The following is a 23,513-nucleotide window of genomic DNA, read 5'->3' as shown; positions in this document are numbered from 1 at the left end:
ATATGTGTAACCAAAACAATTACATAATCTGCTTCTTCTTACGAATATTAGTTTCTGAGATATCATAAATAAACTAATCAACTTATTTGGAGTTGTTGTTGATTTATTTTTGACAAAACAACTTAATTCGCAAAAACTGTTGAATTTATCGATAATTATTTAATTATTTATCCTTTGTATAATTCTTTGAGACAAATAATAAAGTTCTTCAAGGACAAAGAATAAAATATTGATCGACAAATTCAACAGTTTTTGCGCTCTCCTGAAAAATTTGAAAATTCCACTTAAGTTGTTTTGTCAAAAGTTCACAGATATACAGTGAGCCTCAGAAGTGAGTATACACCAAAAATTATTTGATTTCTTTTAAGATAATGAAAATCCTAAAATTTATTCATCGATTAAAATTTTAATGTTTAGGTTTGTTGGAGATGGAGTTGAATAATAGATTCGGTTGTGAAAAAAAAGATTTAAGTCGGACTATAATGTTTTTCATGATCCTAAAAAAATAAAAAAATTCGCGGGTGTTTACTCACTTTTGATGCTCACTGTATATACTTATTAACAAATTATAGTAAATCATGGAGCAATTTTGGCTTCACATATGAATACCATCCGCTGTTTATTGCTTAAATGTACGAACAGGGCATTATAATGTCGGACTTGGCCAAGTATTTAGAAAGATTTTTAACCGTTTTAGCTGTTTGCATCTAAAATTTCATAAATCGTATGTAAATAATAGCGTGCTATGGCAAAGTTGACACTAACTTCAGTGCGCATAATAATGAGTATCTTCTTGCAACATGTTGTCCATTAATTTTTGTGAATAAAAGCTGTTTGTCTACTACATGCAGTCGTCTAACATTTTAAAATGTATGGACAATTCCACGAGAATGACAACGACGACTGAAAAAACAAATATCCTTGAAACTTTTTTTCAAGATGATTTGAATAGGAGAAAACACTAAAGTGTTACTATGTGAAAGTATTTAAAGGGCAAAAATAATTGTTAAAACTGACTATATTTAATTTTTTAATTGGTATGTTTTAGGCAAAACTATGTTCCCAATTCGTATGTAGTATGAAATGAATTTGACTCTGATTGTTTTTTTGCTAATATCAAATTGTTTATTGACACCGAATATATAGTTTCTATTTATTTTTTTAGTTTTTGTATACATATATTCACTCTTTCCTCTCCTTATATGTTAAATTTTGACTAATGATTTATGTGTAAATGGCAAAATTGGTTTTTCGCTTAGTTAATGTCAGTTGATGGTTCTGTTATTTGTTTTTCTTTTAAAAAGATACTGGATCATCGTCTTTATACAACTGAAAAATTCCTACTAGTTTATAGTAAGAAATATCTATGTAAATAAGATTTTGTTTGTAAGACATTAACACCTAGTTTAACATTGGGAAGATAAAATACATAATTTGTAATAAAAATAACATCTCCAAATATGTAAACTAGAGTTGTGACTACAAAACTCTCGTATTGTAAGGATTTACTAGTAACAAGCTGTATTTTAATGTTACAACGGACCACAAGTATCATTAACTATCTAAATAATTTACGTCCATCGCTTTAACTACACACCATTAATGACGGTATTCTTTTGATGTTGTGAAAAAGTATGAAACAAATTAAATAATAAAAATATTAAAATGTAATAACGATTATTTCGCCCCATTCAACCTATGTGTAACAATTTTATTTTTATGTTTTAGATATTAAACGCACACTCAACAATAATTTAATGCATGATAATTGAAAATTAAATAATACAAAAAAATAATAAACATTTTTAAATAAAAGTGCGTGCATCCAAGTAACAAGACTTTTTTGCTTGCAACCAATTTTCCCCTCATTTAGTTTTTTAATGGTCAGTTTATTTTATTGTAGCATGTGAACAGAAACAGGGGTGCGTCTCTTTAATGTGAACCAGAATTATGTAGTAGGATTGCAACAGTTATTTGAACTGAACTAGAACTGAACTAGAACTGAACTAGAACTGAACTAGAACTGAACTAGAACTGAACTAGAACTGAACTAGAACTGAACTAGAACTGAACTAGAACTGAACTAGAACTGAACTAGAACTGAACTAGAACTGAACTAGAACTGAACTAGAACTGAACTAGAACTGAACTAGAACTGAACTAGAACTGAACTAGAACTGAACTAGAACTGAACTAGAACTGAACTAGAACTGAACTAGAACTGAACTAGAACTGAACTAGAACTGAACTAGAACTGAACTAGAACTGAACTAGAACTGAACTAGAACTGAACTAGAACTGAACTAGAACTGAACTAGAACTGAACTAGAACTGAACTAGAACTGAACTAGAACTGAACTAGAACTGAACTAGAACTGAACTAGAACTGAACTAGAACTGAACTAGAACTGAACTAGAACTGAACTAGAACTGAACTAGAACTGAACTAGAACTGAACTAGAACTGAACTAGAACTGAACTAGAACTGAACTAGAACTGAACTAGAACTGAACTAGAACTGAACTAGAACTGAACTAGAACTGAACTAGAACTGAACTAGAACTGAACTAGAACTGAACTAGAACTGAACTAGAACTGAACTAGAACTGAACTAGAACTGAACTAGAACTGAACTAGAACTGAACTAGAACTGAACTAGAACTGAACTAGAACTGAACTAGAACTGAACTAGAACTGAACTAGAACTGAACTAGAACTGAACTAGAACTGAACTAGAACTGAACTAGAACTGAACTAGAACTGAACTAGAACTGAACTAGAACTGAACTAGAACTGAACTAGAACTGAACTAGAACTGAACTAGAACTGAACTAGAACTGAACTAGAACTGAACTAGAACTGAACTAGAACTGAACTAGAACTGAACTAGAACTGAACTAGAACTGAACTAGAACTGAACTAGAACTGAACTAGAACTGAACTAGAACTGAACTAGAACTGAACTAGAACTGAACTAGAACTGAACTAGAACTGAACTAGAACTGAACTAGAACTGAACTAGAACTGAACTAGAACTGAACTAGAACTGAACTAGAACTGAACTAGAACTGAACTAGAACTGAACTAGAACTGAACTAGAACTGAACTAGAACTGAACTAGAACTGAACTAGAACTGAACTAGAACTGAACTAGAACTGAACTAGAACTGAACTAGAACTGAACTAGAACTGAACTAGAACTGAACTAGAACTGAACTAGAACTGAACTAGAACTGAACTAGAACTGAACTAGAACTGAACTAGAACTGAACTAGAACTGAACTAGAACTGAACTAGAACTGAACTAGAACTGAACTAGAACTGAACTAGAACTGAACTAGAACTGAACTAGAACTGAACTAGAACTGAACTAGAACTGAACTAGAACTGAACTAGAACTGAACTAGAACTGAACTAGAACTGAACTAGAACTGAACTAGAACTGAACTAGAACTGAACTAGAACTGAACTAGAACTGAACTAGAACTGAACTAGAACTGAACTAGAACTGAACTAGAACTGAACTAGAACTGAACTAGAACTGAACTAGAACTGAACTAGAACTGAACTAGAACTGAACTAGAACTGAACTAGAACTGAACTAGAACTGAACTAGAACTGAACTAGAACTGAACTAGAACTGAACTAGAACTGAACTAGAACTGAACTAGAACTGAACTAGAACTGAACTAGAACTGAACTAGAACTGAACTAGAACTGAACTAAAACTGAACTAAAACTGAACTAGAACTGAACTAGAACTGAATTTAATTATTGTACATTTTTCTCACTTCCGATTTTCATTTAAAATCCTAAGCATGGGAGGCTTCATGCTTTGATGCTTATTAATTAAGAAGTTAAATTAAACATGTTACACTTTCATATCAAAATTTGGGCGTGGCCAATAGTCCATTTATAATAATATTATGTTTTTTATTACTTTGTGGCTTATCATTTCATCTAAAACAATTTGTATAAATTATATGTATTATTTATATTCATAGAATTTTGGCGTCATTTAACATTATGCGATTGTTAATAGAACATATTTATACTTATAGGAGTAATAGGAATGAATATAAATAAAAAAAAATAATAATGTAAAAAATTAACAACTACATATTGCATATTAATTTCTTTACAAATTACCCATGAATAATGAAATGATATTCCATAGAATAGTAGGAGGTCTCGTCTACTATCTTTGCTAAAATGTGTGCAATGCAAAGAAATTCAGACTGTATGAAATGGCGCCACTGGATAACTGGAGCCGTTGTAATAAATAAACAATAAATAATATATAAAAATAATAACTACAATTTACAAATAATAAATTAAATTAAATGAAAATAAAATAAAATAATATATTGTAAATGTGAAAATAAATATAAAACAAGTATTTATTAATACAATTATTATGTTAACACCAACGATAAAATTCATATTTTATCCAAGAATTTTATTCAGTACACGCAATGACAAATACACACTCATACTAAATATTCCGCTGGTGTTTTTTTATTTGGATTCAGAAAAAATTTCATTTAATGTTTGTGCTATTTTGTTCCAAGAAAGATAATTAATGATATTCGAGAGCAAGAAATGATTATAATTGATAAATAAGTCTGAACAATGCGTGCTGATTTGTAGCACCACGGCAAGAATCATGATGCATGAAAAAATTACTATGTATGTATTTGTTGTATTTTATTATATTTTCATGAACTAATTGAAGATCATTGTTAACTAATTTCTCAGTTTTTAAAGTTAATATTCCCTTGAGTAGAACAAACAAAATTAAGAGCTATTTATAACTGATGGATTCTTATCATAACATTTTTTAAGAAATACTCAGAAAAACACAGATTTACGGCATTTATCCTTTCCATTATGCCAAATACCAACAGCCACTTAAACATGCAGATTTAAATTTTTGATAAACACGAAACATCTAGTTTAAGTTGTACTTAAATTTAAATTGAAACAAATATCGCACATTAGTTTTAAAAGTGAATTACGTAATAAAAAGTGACAAATGCTAACAAGATCTAAACTGTATCCATTACTTCGATTTTATTTTTTTAACGCATGCGCCACCACCTCTAAAATTTGCACCACCGCCACCACTACCAGATGTCTGCTTGTTTCACAAAAAAAAACGCTAAAAGAGGTGGTGCCGTAACTTTAAGACGCCTGTCTTACTTGCAACATATGCAGCCTCCAAAATGCTTATGCACATGTGCGTAATGTAATTGAAAAGCTAAAAACCTAGTAATTTAACAAAATACACAGAATTCAGTTCACATACATACTGCTGCTACATAAATTAAGGTGAGGGAGTAACTAACAACTGCATCAGATATTTAGATACGACAACCGTCTGTCCGGTTGTTGTATTCGTATTTATAGTAGATGTATAGTGTATTCATAAAATCGTTTTTTTTTCAGGTTATTCGAAAAAATTAATTTCTGAAAACCAGGATTCGAATATTTACAGGTTTTACATTATATTCTGTATGACTTAAACAATGACGGATTTGTTCAAATTTGTAGCTTTTATTTTGAAACAATTGTACAATATAAATTTATTCAAAGTACAGTGCACTCGCGGTAACGTGAACTAATTAAAACCAAGGCAGTTCATGTTAGTGAAATTGTTCAAGTTAGCGATTGTCGTATTTCATGGAAACAATATAAAAATAACACGCTTGAACGTGAAATTCTTTTACTATTATTTTCGTTATTAAAACATAAAACGAAAATTATTGATTAAAATGCATTACAAAACAAAACGATATCACGAGAAAATATACATTGAAATAAAATTTCATAACAAATAAAATTACTCATTCGCTACCATACAAAAAAAATAATTTAGAGGATACAAGGACATTTTTTAAATAAGGGGATTCCCAAAACTTTAAAAATCGAATTTAATGTAGCAGCGAAAAAAAGTGTTCACGTTATAGTGCTTTCTGAGTTTGTTCACGTTACAGAGTAGTCAATGTAAACAAAAGCTTGTTCACGTTAGGCGGTGTTCACGTTAGACGGTGTTCACGTTACCGCGAGTGCACTGTATTGTCCATTGTTAGCTTTGAACTTTACCCATCTTTCTGGCAACATATGGATTCCGAGCCAAAATAACTTCTCATTTTCTGAAGTGGAACGTATCCCAGAGAGAGCGTTCTGCATCGATCGAAACAAATAGTAGTCGGACGGGCGTCGAAGCTAAAAAGCTAAAAAATCAATTAATTAAAATTATTTTTTAACTAACAATTAAACTTTACTCTAAAGAACGTTAGATCTACTACACATTAGTAAAATGTGTGAAAAGTATTACCAAATATAAAATCTTATTAAAATTAAAATTTTTTGAATATCTAAATATTCTTAATAACTAAAACAAAATTCTACGTCGTAATATGTTGTTGTAATCGGACTTGGAACCGATAACTTTATATTTTTTTTACAAACAGGCTCTGTTCAGTTAGTTTTTACAACATATTTTAATTAGCTGGAGAAGTTTGATATGGAAATAAGAAAAAATTAAAAAAGGTTTTAAATTACAAAAAAAACCTGTTTGTCAAATAATTCGAAAACAAAAAATATATATAATAACCGTTAACCGGTTTCCGATTCTTGAATACCCTTTACATATACATATGTATGAATAATGAATGGCTCTTAATCTGGTGCAAGTATTTAATTTTTTTCATTTTGATTGATAAAGAAAAAATCTTGTTATTGACAATGTTATCGAAATATCGGATTACATAGATGTAAGCATATGAATACATCTGTGATGGTTTGGAAAAACTAGGTAACTCCATTTTTTGAAAACACGTGAAAAACACATTTAAAATTTTAAACATATTTCACTAATTATTTAATAAGAATTTATGTTATTATGCATGCACATTAAACAAAACATAATTTTAAATAATGTTGAAGATTTCTGGAAAATGAAGTTACCCAGTTTTTTCAAAAAATATATTTTTCTTTTATTCTTATATACATATCAAAAATAAACCGTTTTTTTAGTTTCAAAATTTGAACCCAAAGACCCGAATTAGTTCTATTTCGCTGTTTCTCTCTTAGTTTTCGAAACAACGTCGTATTAAACTTCTAGTTTTTCAGTTTTTTAAGAAAATATGGAGTTACCTTGTTTTTTCAAAAAATGCATGGCGAGTTGTTATTGTCCACCAATATTGATGAAACATATATGGTTTAAAAGGTTTTTTTCTCTAGATATTTAAAAATTCTTTCAATAAAAGTGGTAAAAAGCGTTTTAAAAGTGGTCGAATTTCGGCCACCATTAGACTACTTCAAAAGTCATACGTCTTATTATACCCTTCACCATGAGTAGTAAGTGTAGAAATAAGGTTGTAATTTTCACATTTTTCATTTCCGACACGAGCGTTATAGTGATGTCCGTCTGTCTGTTGAAATCAAACGAGTCTTACAAAAAAAATTTCAAGTCAATATATCAATTAGATTCAAAAATATGCCACTTTCAAACTCCATCCTTCATAAATATTGCACTTGTTCATAGGTCAAAGGGAATTCCGCAATTCCTAAAAATTAGAGCGAAAATCCCAAAAATTATATTTTTTACAATTTTGTTCATAGGGTCCACATTTCCTTCGGGGCTGGGAAAATACTTTGGCGATAAATAGGGAACACATAAGGGTTTCCGAAGCAGCTTTTCGATTTCTGATCCCAGCTTTGGGATTTTAGAACATCTGGCCCATAGTTGACATTTTGATAAAACAAATTGGTCAAATTCCGAAGGGCGTAGGGGCGACATATTCTAAAATTATCTATTGTGTCATTCTTTTAGTTGTTTGAAAAATAATTATGTTTCGGTGAACTATATTCAAAATTACAACTGCGATGAAAAGGAAAATGTTTACAGTAATTAAAATATTGTTGAAATTAAATTAAAATAACAATTTTAGTAACAATGCCGAACCATGTTTTTTCTCTGCGTTTACTTTTGTTATCAAAATTATTGAACCATGTCAATAACAAAATTATAACAAAAATTTTTTTAATATCAATTTCCATACAAAAGTTATAAAATGTTCAGTTTTGTTATAAAGTTCAGAATACGGAGATAAATATGAAATAACTTTTGTGTCAAATTTATTTTAATTCCATGAATTAGTTTTTGTTTTGTGTAATATATTGGCAATTCCACGAGAATCGCTACCACGACTGAAAAAACAAAAACCCTTGAAAATATTTTTCAAAATGATTTGAATATAAGAAAATAATAAAATGTTACGATGTGAAAGTATTTAGATCATATGAACTGATTATATTTAATTTTTTAATGTTTTAGGTTTTAGGCTAAAATTGAGGCGAAAACTAGGCTCCCAATTAGCTTGTAGTATGAAATGAGAAAAATCTGTCACGTACGGTATGTCACGAACGATATTAAATTTTAGTTATTATTAAATCATCCAATGAGTTCCGTTTTATGTCACGTACGATATACCCTTATTTCGCTCAATATTTTGGACAACAATATTTCAAAAGATCTTTTTATTATTTTAAAATATAGTACCCTCTTAATGGAACATAAAGACCAAATTATTTTTCAGATACCCTTATTTTTGCAAAATCTATTCCACTTTATAGGCTTACAAATGTCACGTACGATGATATGGAATTGCCCATATGTAAATGCACTTAAATATATTTATGAAATAAATAGTGATGTGAAACAAAAATTTAATATTTTTTTGAATAATGAAAGAATTGAGTTAGTTGATGTTCATAAGTCACTTGGATTTTATTTAGATAATAAATTGAGCTTTGATCGACATATAAATTTTGTGGTCTCACGAGTGTCTTTCACTTTGCGTAGATTATACAGTGTTTCAACTTACTTACCATTGGCGATCAGACGCAGAGTGGGAATGGCTTTATGTTATCCCTTATTTCTGTATGGATTGGAAATGTTTAGCTGTACATCACGTGATAATATAAATATTCTAAAGTTGTGTTTTAATAGGGTTATCAGATATATATACAGGCTCGGAGTAAGAGAGCACGTTTCTGGACATAGATTAGATTTACTAGGCTATGATTTTGAAGACTTCATTAGTTCCAGACAAATTATTTTGTTTTACAGGATCAAGAAGTATAACTCTCCTCCCTATCTAGCTGATAAATTTGATTTCGGTACTTCAAATAGGACTCATTCAGTAATATATCCAACATTTTCAACATTAGCTATGAACAGATCATTTCTAATGAAAGTAGCTAGGCTTTGGAATTCAGTAATTCCATACTCAGAAAGAAAATTTACGCATAAGGTGACACATTTTGCTAATATTTTTAAAATGCATCTATAAGTATAAAATCTTATTGCTGATGACTAAATCATTTTTTTTCTCTTGTTTTAAAACTAAATTTTGAATATTGTATTTTTAACAGTTGTGTTTGTACAAATATTTTTGGGGGGTTAATTTTGTAAAATGTAAAGGCGTATTAAAACATAAATTTATATATAAAATTAATTATAATGTCATATTATAAGATTTATCTGCAGTTAATTGGCCTTATAGGCTTACGACTGACATTGAAATAAATAAATAAAATAAAAAATAAAAAAAAAATCCCATAGTCCCGAATCCCAGGATTTTTAAAACCCAGTCGCGTTTGGCATCCCTAATGGCCACACACGCATGTGGGCGAAATGAAAAAATGTAAAAATTTATAAATTTCATATAATTTGTGCATAAACAATCGAGTATGTTACGAATTTACACGTACTTTTAAATAATTCACAACTCGTTTGTGATATTTTTTCAATTAAATGGAAAATTTTTTCAATTTTACATACATATGTACATAATGATTACATACTTTATCCGCAAATTAATCTTATTGATATCTGTAATAAAAATATATTGCAACATTGAATGCCTACATGTGCTACCTATGTATGGATGAAAACATCATCCGTAATAAATATTTTAAGCCAAATTACACAAACATATTTGTTGGCCAAATTTCAACACCAGTTTCCAAGGACGAAGACTATCGTATATCGCATTTATTTACGCACAGCCGAATCTTAGGCATTAATATAATATGAATTGTCAAATGATTGGAAGCGGTTTACCTAAATATCCATACTAGTAATCACACCCTGTTTTTTTCTTATACATTTTTTGACTCATGCAATTTATTTAAATTTTTTTTTTCTACTCTATAAATTTCGTTAATAATGTTTTCAAAATAATAAAACACAAAAACTAACCTATAATAAAAACATACATTTATTTATTTAATTTAATTTCTCATTACAGTTAATGCCAATTCAATAAATCAAAGACCGTTTTTACAAATTGAAAGTCCCTCCATAACAAGACTGATAATAACGCATCCACACAAGCCCCATTACCTACAGTGTAGGGCAACCATTGTTGAGTCCTACTATCAAAGTAAGTAATTACAGCCATAACCGCAAAAATATCTTAAGTGCATAATTCAATTTAAACATATGGACGTGGTGCATTTAAGCTAAAATAGTTTTTGCTTTTATAAATTGTATGAAATTTTAACAGATTCTATAAAAGATCCTTAATTAATGATATGCATTAAAAACTGAAAATCGAATATCGATATACATATATTTCTAATACTACCACATTTCAGATGAAACCACTTATTTTTTCACATGGCTTTTCAACAACGATATCTTAAAGTTTAAGAAAGGAGAAAACTTTTTCCTTTATCGCAATGGGACGCTACGCATTTCAGCCGACGAGAAAGTCAGTGGCCAGTATCGTTGTAAAATCAATGCAAATAAAACTGCCGTCATATCGGAAACTATAACAGTGGACTATCCCGGTAAGTCTGTGCAATTTTTTTGCCACCAATATTAATTAAGTTTTATGAAAACAAAGTACAAACATTAAGGACATAAATTTCGAGATATCTTTCATCAAAGGACCTTAAACATAATAATTATCCTCTTGTTGATATTTTTAACAGTAATACATTAGAATAAAAAATAATTATTTTACACAAAAACGGAGATACATTTATTCAAATATACCACTAAATTTCAATTATCTCGAAAACCCCCATGGTCCCATTCTGAATTGTATATACATATGTATGTTTTTAATCGTACAATGTCTCATATTTAAGTAAAATCTTTGGAAAATGGCAGATGGCTTTTTTGAGATGTCATTTGAATAAGGACAAGTTTTTAAGTTATATCCGGTTTTGAAATCTACGATTCATTAGCTTTAATGTTTGATCAAAATTGGTAAAATTTGTTCTGATTATTGACAAAACTCAAAAAATACGCAAGCGTTTCAAATGTTACCATATCTGAGGTGCCCTATTCATAAACAATCGGATCAGCCATTTAGAAATGACAGATTTATTTCCAAAATATTTTAATTTTGCCCAACTGTGCAATGTAAACTTACTTGAAAATGTGTTGAAATATGCTCTAAAATTGAGATAATTAAATTATTTCGAAAATTAATAACACATACATTGTAAAAGTTTCGACCGAATAATGATTTTAAGGCCGAATATTAGGCTCAGTTTGCTAAAAGGTTCAATGTTCTAAAACCATTTGTTTTAATTATTTTTGAGATCTGTCAAAACAAGCAATAAGTAAAAGAGGTGACGCGGGTCCAGGGGGGGTAGGAAATATCCCCCCAAAAACCGAAAAAAGAAACAATAAAATAAATTTCACTTTATTTCCCCTCCGTGCCTGCCCACCATCAATATGTAACAATAAAATATTTTTCTGATATAGGGGTTATAGGGTCAATTATGTACCGATTCTCACAAAAGTTGGTACAAAGATCTAGGTTTATACATATAAAACTTATTAATGTCCAATTTCATAACGATATTAATTATTATAGGACAATTATGAATGTTCAAGTAATTTTCTGGGAGGACCTTGAATGGGGACTAGGGATAAATATTGCCATACATTACAGTATAATGTATGAGTAATTAGAACTAATTTGTGCAAAATTTAATCAGGATTTCCGCATAATAATATACAAATTTATGACTGTTCAAACAGTATTCCGGGGGTATATTTGTATGGGGTCTATGTGAAATCATGGACCAATATTGCCCATTTTCAATACCAAGCAAATGAGTATCAATATAGTGTCTTTTGGGTCCTATCGTGTTTTCAACAGACAGACGGAGGGACATAGCTCTTTGGTTTTACGACCAATATTTCGATATGTTACAAACGGAATGACAAAATCAATATAACCCGTTCTTTTAAGATAGGGGTTATAAAAATACTTGAGCTATAGGTTTTTCAGGACTAATTATTAAAAAAAACGAAATCAGTTTTTTTTAATTATTTCAAATGTGAACAAATATCAGGAACAATGTGTTATGCAATATTTTACCGCAGATGGCAATGAAATTTGATTCTTTTGTGAGAGAAATCTGTACACAAAGTGAATCATTTAATGAAGCGCCAAGGATTAGTTTTTAAAAAAGAAAGTTCTAATTAACTTAACATTGTTTTTCCACAGGTTTAAAATTCCATGAATTTGTGAAGTGAAAAAAAGTCCCAATGCTTTTAAATTAAAACGAATTTAGCGGTTTTGAATAGAAGTAATTATAAATTATTTAAAAATAAAAACCAAGAAAAACTCAAATAAGAGCTCAGCGAACATTGGTATTTGAAACACCTGTATATAAAATCCTTCAAAAAGGATTAATATACTATTTGGTTTAACGTTGCAAAAAATGTTTTTTATAATTATTTTTTTATTTTTTCGTGGACTTATCGTTTTAAGTCTGTTATTTGATTAAAAGTCTATTTCATAAGGCAATGGAGCAACGTTTTCGAAATCATTAGTCGAGATGATAATAAATTTCAAAATTATAAAACATGTCCTTAAAAATATATGTATAAGTTTTACGTCTTTTGTTTGAAATTAAATAGATAAACCAATTAGATCCTATTATATATTTAATAACGAAGTTATACTCAGTTGCATTTAACTGAAAATGAACTTAACACTTTTGCATACCACACTATAACAACGACAAAAAACGAATAAGTGTAAACTTTGTTTACGTAAACAGTGTAAATTTACTTATTCTTGCGTTTTTTTTTTATTAAAATCTAAATTTTTCATAAAATGTGGACTTAGCTCATTTGCTCACTAAGCTAACGATATTTAATATTAAAATATAATCCCACAAGAGAATTTCAAGGTATAGCACATAAAACAGCAATAGTGTGTCTTAATGTCCAATTATTTTATTTGGTAGAATTTAATAAGGCTTCTTAGAACAGTTTAACATAAATTGTTTTTAATTACAAACCCTTCAAGGAACTTGTAAATATTCATAAGACTAAAATGTAAATAACATAATTATCATTATTGATTTTGGTGCGTTGGTACTATAGAGGAGGAGTGTTTATGCATGAAAACATTTAAGAAAGTGGCTAATTAAGGACACGCATGTCTTAGAAAATTTTAACAATTTCCGATGAAAGTCTTAATAAATGAATATTCATGTAATTACTATGAAAAACTTTGTCCTTTTTTATTTAATATTTTATTTCATATTATTATTATTATTATTTTCATTTCTCTTTTCAGTGCTCAAACGTCGTCCTGGCAATATTAATTTAACAGCCTGGTGTGGTTTCTCATTTACATTGAATTGTCCTATTTTTAGTATTCCACCTGCCAATGTAACTTGGTTTTATGGAAATGTATCGTTATCGAAAAATTTCAATGACAACAGGCGAGTAGAGATCAAAGTTATGCCATTAAATCGAAAGGAAAGAATTTTTTTTATTGTGGCTTTAAAATTTGTATCCAAAACAGTAATTACAATAGAATTGTTATGTCAATTTTTTTTTTGATTTTGTTGTTTAGACTAAATTTGTTAGCTTTCATTTAATTTCCTTCGATTGATGTGTATTACTGGTGACAGTTTAATTGTGAACATTTTATATATTGCAAATTTTAACATATATTTCTTTTATTGTTTTCTTTTTTAACAGTTTTTTATTATTAAATAATGGCAGTTTGGTTTTGAGACAAGTTAAAATGGAAAATGCTGGCAAATATAAGTAAGTAGTTATATGGTGTAAACATTTCTAGGTGAATACCCTTAATTCATCGCGTTTTGTTAAAGAAGTGTTTTTGTATTTTTGAAAATAGTTTGAAATTCCTTATTTACACTTAATAATCATAAGTAAAGTATACTTTTTCAGTTGGTTGGCATTAATAATTGTTGTAATTACATAAATGTTTAACACAAACTGCTGCCGTAAAACATACAATTTCATACAACATTAATTACACTGTTACATGTCTGACATTGATACTTGCTTTTAAGTATAAATATTTAAACAGACTTAATTTTCTAAACAAGTAGCAACACTCCCAGCTAATTAAATAGGTTTACTTAAGTTTTTGTAGCATCTGCCGCTAGAGATGTTTTTTTTACTTTACAATATTACATCGATATGATAAATTGGTATAAAATCTAATGTTTAATAAATACGTTTAACTTACATATTTGAAATTTTATATATTTTTCACGGAAACAAAAATGTACTAATTGAGATATGGGTCGAAATTCAGGACACTACCAGAACACTACCAGCAAACCTTCCAAAGCACTGCACAGTAATTTGTTTCATAGGCAAACATTTTTAAGGAAATTAACTTAAAACTATTTAGCGTATTATTCGGCTGCTGTCACACCATCAGTATGTGACAATAAAATATAATTCTTATACTGGCGTTATATGGGGGGTAGGATCAATTATGGGCCGATCCTAACAAAAATTGGTAGAAAGATTTAGGTCCATATGAAACTTGTTTATGGCAATTTCATCTCAATTTCATGTCCAACAAATTGAGACTTTTTGATTGGAACAGAATAGCGACCCTATAATTCTGAAAGGGCATGTTGAGTAGATCATTTTTGTAGAATAACCTTATAGTCCACCTGGTCTGAATTTTTTTGTACAGTGGGTCAAAGTTTTAATTTTTTGATCAAAGGGAGTAGTATACTAACTGAAAAAAATGTTGTAAGTTAATGTCTAAGAGAATTCTTATTATCAGAGTTATATTGTGGAATTTTATGGGGATAATTGATCTAGTAGATCTTCTCTAGGACTATTTATATTTTAAATATCAGCTTATTCGGATTATAAATAAATTTTTGCCGATTTTTTTAAAAAATGTGAGACCCAAGTGTAGTTTTCCTAATTAAGCGTAAAGAGCCAAAATTATTCAAAACAAAGAATTTTCGAACGTTTATGGTGTCTCATGTAAAGTAAAGAATGAGGTTTTGATGTAGGTTTTTTAATATTTTATTGTTAAAGATAAAAATAAATTACTCTCAATCTGAAAAATAACTCAAAAAAGTACCCGAACAACAATTTGTAAACATAAGTTGTATTTTTTTATAAATCAATTTAAAACGTTTGTTTTGTGTTATTTTACTTCTTTTCTTTGTAAAACTTGTAAATTGTATTAATTTTAAACTTGTTAATTTTGTTTACCTTTGCACCCATATGTTTTAAAGTTTAAACATATTTTTTATGTTGATATTTTTACTGGGCATTTTCTGTCCATGTTCTCTATCTACGAACTGTCACTTTTACCACTCTCTTGCTTTCTCGTTACAAGGGTAATACAGTAAGAGAATGTATCCGGGGATTCTTAAAAATGTAATATTTATTTAACAATCGAAATTTACTTGCAGATGTATAGCCCACAACCAATACGCAGTCAAGGTACATCGCCAGTTTTTGTTGAATCTAAATGTGGTGGAAAGCAATGATGATGAAAGACCTCCTAATGGACAACTAATACCTCATTTACAAAATACCACACTATATGTTCCCCTAAATGGAGATTTAAATTTAACTTGTTGCACTTTAACGAATGATGTACCCATTGAATGGTGGTTACAACAGTCCAACACTGAATCATGGGTTAAGTTATCGAATAACAGCAAAGAGTATCATATACGCAGCGGTATTGAAGAATATGAAGGCTACTATAAATGTGCCACAATCAACAGTAATCAGGTAAGTTAGGACACACTATAAATATTTGAGTAACCTAATAATTAAAATTTATATACATACATGCAATACAATTTTCTCTAGACATTCCATGTTATTGTTACCAGACCTCCCATAGTTTCCGAAGAATTGCCCATGCATGAAGGCATTGTGGCCTCCTCCATTAAATATCGATGTTTGGTGACGGGAAATCCTCGGCCCACTATAACTTGGTATCATAATGGTATTGTATTTAATAGTACCATAACACGTTACATAAATGGCAATGAGTTGCACATAGAATCGTATGATCCCGAAGAGAGTGGCATCTATCAATGCTTTGCGAGTAATATAGCCGGGGAGGTGTATACAGCCGGTGAAATACGTCCCATAAATCGGGGTGATGTTAAACCAAATCCTTTAAAGAATATACGCTGTTTTGCTCACACGTTTAGTTCGGTGAATGTTACGTTTGACAATGAAAGTTCAGTGGTAAGTGACAAATGTGATATCAAAATTTGTATATACTTTAAACATTCCCTTCAGAATGTTTAAAGGACTACCACGTTATAAATATAATTGAAACACAAAATTTTATTTTTTCAACAAAAACAATAATTCAATTTAATTATACTTCAGTTAAAACAAGTCTTTTTAACTTAACCTAATTTACAAATACGTACCGTGGCGATCCTTTACACATCCTAAAGAGGAAATGGCGGTGAATTTTGTCCAATTTTGTACTTTCTAATCCGTTAAATCGATGTTGATAACTGATCTTTTTTTCTAGTCTCTATTTATAGTGCACATTATACAACAAAATCCATTCCGCTGGACCACACCGTACTCACCCATGAAACTAAACACTTCATATATTATTATTGACAATGATTTGCCCAACATACGACCTTTTGAGCTGATTACACGTGGGTTAATGCCCACCTCCGAAATTGTCAAGGGTAACAATCCCACACAGCAACGTATGTCAAGCACACTAAGAAGTCTACCGGTTACATGTTGTACTCAGGGATGTAAGTATTTTTATTATTTATTTAATTGTTTAACCATTAACTACTGAATTCTCCTTTCATTTTTCCAGTACCTTTGCGCGTGGTACAATTGGGCAACAACACTTTTGTCACCTGGTCTCTGATTCCGATGAACACCAAGAAATATTTCATTATACAATTTTCCATTAACAATAGCAGTCCAGATCCCCAGCGTTCAGTGTCACAACCCCTTGTGGGTACGGTACAGATTGTTAATTTAAAAGCTCAAGATATTTATCAAAAGTTACGAAACATTGAAGCTATAAATGCCACCGAATCAAGAAGAGTTCTTAAGAATGCCATTTCTAGTTATAGTGACAATGATGCCTCGATTTTGAATAATGCTGATGGGGAGGAAAATATCTATAATTTGGTTTTACCTGCCAACGTCACTGGTTTGATGATGAATCATTTTAGTCGTTTGAAATTGCGAGTTTTACTCATCACCTCTGATAATGAGAATCTGGCGCAGGATTTTCGTTATGTAGAATGGAAATCGGTAATTTATTTGAGTTTTTCAAAAGCCATCCATCCATATTGTTAAATTTATTTCATTTATTCTTTGCGATTTTAGATTTCCAATGACACTGGTGATGTTATAGCCATACCTTACCATTTAACCACCATAGAATCGCGCATGTTAATCTTTCACTTCCAAGATGGTTTCAATGAGACCTGTGTTAAAGTATGCTATCGTCAAATACATTATCCGCACATTAAAAGCGAGGAAAAGCGAAAGTGTGAACACCATTCCATAGTCCATACAGAATTGGAAATTACAAATTTACATCCCAATACCCACTACAGTTTTCACTTCTCTAGTTGTTATACCACCATATTTTATGGACAAATGACTGTGGTTACTCTGCAAGATCCTCCCGGTACCATTAGTATTCCCAGAGTGACTAGACAAAATGGTTTAAAGCTTAACTGGAAACCACCCCTGCAGCCGAATGGTAAAATTCATCACTACAACATATTGTGGACCTTGGGTAATGTAACACACGAGGCTAATGTTTTAGATTGTAAAATTTGTTACTATAAGGTGAGTTTCAATTTCTGGGGTTATCTTTTTAAAACGAATAATTGCTGTTAAATCTTAAATTTTAGTTTCCCAACATATCCGAATCGGCTAAAATAAATATTTCGGTTAGAGTGGTGGGTGAAACTGGTGTTGGAGCTCCTATTTCCATAGATTTGCGCAATATTAATTATCTGACATTGGAAATTGAAAATTCTGGCTCTACTTCCCAGGTCTACAGTGGCATTGCTATTGGTTCTTTGCTGTCCATAGTGTGTATCTTTGGTTTTGCCATGTTAATAATGTTCCAAAGAAAACGTTTCAAATCTCGCCAACAAGGACCCACACACTTATCAACCCCCACCGACATACACTTTGGTAATCTCAGCAATACTGGTTTACCGGGTGGCAGTGCTGGTGGCCTAAGTTCCACCACCATGCCACCAGACTGTCATGAAATGCAAAACCTTATACCTAAAGTAGCGGGCAGAAGAATTGATCTTATGCCCAGTGATCGTTCCAAATACGAAACTACCCAACTGCCCAATGGCAACGGAGATGTAATGCTTAGAACGTTGGATAATCTGGAAAATACTAATAATTCATCGATTTTAAGTGAATACGATATGGGCAGTGAACATAATCTGTCGTCGGTGCCGTTGTGCAGGACTAGTCCTCACAAAAAAGCCTCCAAAGTGGCTACCGTCTCGGAGAGTAGTGGTCAACCGACGACGAAACCCTTTTTTATACCCTTCAAAACAATACATCCCCAAAGTGTGGCCATAGCACAGAAACAAAGTTCCTCAACATTTGCGGCCAGTGTGCAAACACCGCCAAATTCCATAGCTTTGACTTTAGCACCAGTTGAAAATATGAATAGCAGTTTTAGCTCATGTCGCAGCAATAGTTTAAGTAGCAGTAGTAATAGTAATGGCAGTTGTAGTACTGCCAATTCCATAAAATCTAAACAGTTCCATGGTAATTTTCCTAAACATTCCACATCGATTGATGGTATTTGTCTGTTGGCCGAAGAGCAGACGGCCTCAACACCAACGCCCACTTCGGAAACGGATGTGGCGGCAGAGGTGCTCAAAAATGGTTTCAAACACAATGGAGAGGTAAACTAAATGAGTAGCTTCTTTAATAATGTAAAATTATACACTCCAAATGATTTTTTTTACAGCATTACTACACAAATCATTCCTCCACAAATCCATCAACTTCGAAAACTTCACCTTCATCGCGAACCTCAATATTCAAATCGAAAATCCACAATAACAACAATAAAAAAGATAAATCTAAGAAATCCACGAATTTACAAAATTCTTTTAAAAAAGAAAAACATCAACAACCGCAGTCCTCAAAATTAAAAACTACAACAACAACGAATCATCAACACCATAGTGATTTATCGTATATAGTTCCTGTCACTGATCCTCCAACGGCCTCAGCATCATCAGTGTCTACAAATTCAAAATCGCTTCGCAGTTGGTCCCAACCAAAGGCCACCTATGCGACAACCTCATGCGGTTTGGAAACGAAACATAAATATCCAAATATGGATCCAAATGGTTGAAATTCTTTGGGTATGTTTCATAATTTTTTTAACGTGCACATTTCTCAAATTATTTTCTGATCCAATAACAGCTAAAATTGAAAACTTTATTGCTTTTCGATTTCGTTCATTTAAAATACACAACACGGCAACAAAAATAAAACAAATCTCGAAACACAGTGATACTTTTTTTTAAAATAGAACACAACATTCCATGAAGGTAACATTTTATAAATGTTTCATATTTTTAAGCATACATACTACATACATACATACATACATACATACATACATACATACATACATACATACATACATACATACATACATACATACATACATACATACATACATACATACATACATACTATATTTTAAGATTTATTTATTTGATATTTTGATAAATAATTATGAAATAAGTTTATTTTTTTACTTCTAATACTATTTAAAAAAAACATTTTAAAACCAGCAAATTATTAATACTTTTATTATATTTCAAGGCATTCCTTCAGCCATTTGACATATTTTTAGTAAAAAACTTTAGAGTTTTAATTGATTTATTGAGTTAGTTCTATATAACTCTGCAAATGTAAAAAAAATTAGGTTATACAATCATTAGGTCGCTATAATTTTGCTGGTTATTTAATAATATTTTATTCCTATATTTGTTTTATTTTTAAGGAAGTATAAATTGTTATGGATTTTAAAACATGTTATGGGCATAGATATATACACATAGAACGGAAACTCTCCTGTTAAAGACCTAACTCAGTGGTCAAAAACCTAAGTGGTCGGATTGGATTAGTAAACATGGAATATCATGTATTTTGTTATTGCAAGAGTTAAGTTTTAGACAATTACGTCTCGATTTTCATTTCATTCATTTCGAATCAATTTAAAAATTGTCTCTTTTATTGTCACACTATGACATGCGAATGTAATGTCTATGAACGGTGAAGTAAATTGTAGCATCTGTGGGGAGGGTATACCGATCTACTCACAATCACTTTCTGATTCTTATACGATGTCCGTCAATCTGGCTGTCCATGTAAACCTTTTGCGCAAAGTACAGGTCGGAATTTTTAAGATATTTCTATAAAATTTGGTACATACATTTGTTTCAGCCCAAGGACGAAGTCTATTGAAATTAACTGAAATCGGTCCATTATTTCACCTAGCCCTCATACACATGTCCTCCCGAATTTTGGCTTTATCAGTCATAACTGTTTAATTTATATATTTATCTACACAAATTTCGCTCCAAATAAGTTTTGTGTATACGGAATTCATATCACCTAATTTTATGATGATCGGTCCATAATTAGTCATAGCTCCCATATAACCCTGCTTCCGAAAATCACTTTAACGAGCATAAATCTCTTAAAAATGTTGGTATTTACATAAAATTCAACAAAAATCACTTTCATATAGACATAAATAACACATGGCGATCGGTCCATAATTAGTCATAGCTCCCATAAAAATCCGAAAATCATTCACGAAAATAAATTACTGAAATTTTAAGAGAAAAAAATGTTTGCTCATTTATTTAGTGTAGGGTTTTATGTGGTTGGGATTGACCGACCATACTTTATTACTTGTTTTTTTATTCTTTATATGTCTCCCTTTCAGAACTTCCCTTTGCTTAAGTTTGAAAACTTTTTTAAATTTTGTACAAATCAAAGCTTGGAATTAATTTAAGCTTAATTTAAGTTATTGAGATTTTGGAAAAAAAAATTTCGTATTAATTTTGAGTTTATTAGATATAATAATTTTTAGAAAATAGTTTGTGACAACTATTACGAAAGAAATTTGCAAAAACCCAAATAAAGTCAAGCTATAAATCGAAAATTTCAAAAAGGATTTTTTATTATCCTAATTGCTTTATAACAAATATTCGTCTCTGCAAAGTTTTGCAGTAGTCAACTTTGACAGAAATTTAATTTTCTGAAAGCTTATGACCTCCTGTACGATTTCTTTGTACATAATTTTGGGATCGGACCAGTAGTTTAGAATTATCACTTTTTTCCGATCGATCCCACTGTGCCGCATTTGAACGGAATTATAATGGTTTTTACTACCACCATATGTTAGGAGACTTTGATTGGTCTGTCGTGAGGGAGACAAATTAAAATATTTATAAAAACAGAATTAATACTATTAATTTTGAATATTTTGTTTAAATTTTAATGTTATGTTTAGTACATATTAACTTTCTTAATAAATATCTCAAAAGTTTGAATTCCAGGATTTTATTCAATATTTTCCCCGAAGTTAGACGGCATATATGTTTCACATTATGAACAAAAACCTTGTAAATATATCACAATATCTGGTAAGAAGACTTTCAAAAATTTCAAGCTAGGTATGAAAATATTTATTTCCATAAGCCCCAATATTGAATACTTCCTTTCAAAAATAAATACCATAATATGGTAGAGTTTATTATAATTTTTGTAAAACTAATTAATATTTAATATGAATTTAATAAAATTGAGGCTAATTATATAATTATAACAAAGCAAAATATGGAATTATGTATTTGTTTTATATATACATTTATTATTAGTTTAAGCAACCCAACACCGAAAAAACTTGCAATAGCCTAATATCAAAAAAATACATTGATTAACACACATTTTACAATGAATTAACCACATTAAATAAAAACATATTTTCAATGCTCAAATCTATTTCTCCCTCCAATACAATTGCAATAGTCAAACCATTTTTATTTTTAGCTATCATAATATTTTATATTTTTAATTTAATTTTTTTTATTTGTATTTTTTTGTAATTATTATTAATTTTATTATACAATACATAATTGTTACATTCCTTATTTATATGTTTTTTTTTTTGTTTATGATTATCATTATAATGTTTTAACTATTAATATTTTTTTTGTTAATTTTATTTATTATGATGTAATTACTGAAATTGAGTTCATTTTTTTTGGCAAAAACATACAATTTAACCGTAAAATATCCAAAACGTACCTGAAGGCAGTTAAAGACAAACATTAACAAAAAAGAAAATTTTTTTTATTGAATCAATTAAACTTTTTCGTTTATAATTTAGCTAAAGAAAATATATCGTTAGCTTAGAATGCAAATGTGCTGACTAAATACCAAAACAAAAAACGTGCTAAAATCATTTGTGCTCTTCCATATTTGGTAAGATTTGTAATGACAAAGTTTGCTTAGTTAATATAATTGAGTTGACGACTTAAAAAAAAATTTCCAAAGTGAATTTAGGAATTTTCCGTGAAATATTGGTTAAAATCATATTAATAAACTAATAATTAATACAAGTTTGGTGCGTTTATATATAATTTATATTTTCATTGTATATTGACTTAGTATGTTTGCACACTAAGCTTAACGACTCACAGTGGTTTCGATCGAAAAAAAGTGGGATTATATCTGAATATTCTAAATACTGATCCGATTGTAAAATTATGTATGAACAAATAGTAGAGGAGGACATAGGCTTTAAGAATATGAAATTTGTGACCATCCTGTTAAAATACAAGGTCAAAGTCGACCACCTCTGATTATGAAAACAATTTGAAAGCTCATAAAAAAATATCCGTTTATTTTAATACTTTTTTTAAATTCAAACATATTGTTATGTTTTTAATGAATAATAGAAAATTATTTCGAAAAAATAAATTTTCTGTAATTGTATGCAAGTGAATTTGACTATTTTTAGAAAATCTGCTCCCTCTGCAGCTTTTTCGAGCAGCCGGGTAACAATTAAAAGACAGATTAATTTTAATAAAAATTTTTTTAATGATAAACTTATAATTTTTTTAATATTCACTAT

At 30.0% G+C, this 23,513-nt stretch overlaps 1 protein-coding gene across 1 annotated transcript in view; it reads left to right on the top strand.

Moving 5' to 3' along the window:
* plum overlaps positions 1–19,784 on the top strand; it is a 167,431-nt gene extending 147,647 nt beyond the window's left edge. Inside the window, exons 2-12 of the mRNA XM_065515945.1 lie at positions 10,323–10,457; positions 10,672–10,866; positions 13,629–13,776; positions 14,039–14,107; positions 15,757–16,084; positions 16,166–16,552; positions 16,851–17,091; positions 17,160–17,608; positions 17,684–18,154; positions 18,220–19,248; positions 19,314–19,784. Coding sequence (XP_065372017.1) covers positions 10,323–10,457; positions 10,672–10,866; positions 13,629–13,776; positions 14,039–14,107; positions 15,757–16,084; positions 16,166–16,552; positions 16,851–17,091; positions 17,160–17,608; positions 17,684–18,154; positions 18,220–19,248; positions 19,314–19,706 — 3,845 coding nt within the window. The 3' untranslated portion in view covers positions 19,707–19,784. The remainder of the gene's footprint in view (positions 1–10,322; positions 10,458–10,671; positions 10,867–13,628; positions 13,777–14,038; positions 14,108–15,756; positions 16,085–16,165; positions 16,553–16,850; positions 17,092–17,159; positions 17,609–17,683; positions 18,155–18,219; positions 19,249–19,313) is intronic.
* Positions 19,785–23,513: the final 3,729 nt, after the last annotated feature.

The sequence above is a fragment of the Calliphora vicina genome, chromosome 1, assembly GCF_958450345.1.
Source record: "Calliphora vicina chromosome 1, idCalVici1.1, whole genome shotgun sequence".
NCBI classification, from domain to species: domain Eukaryota; kingdom Metazoa; phylum Arthropoda; class Insecta; order Diptera; family Calliphoridae; genus Calliphora; species Calliphora vicina.
This window is presented reverse-complemented; position numbering and strand designations above follow the sequence as displayed.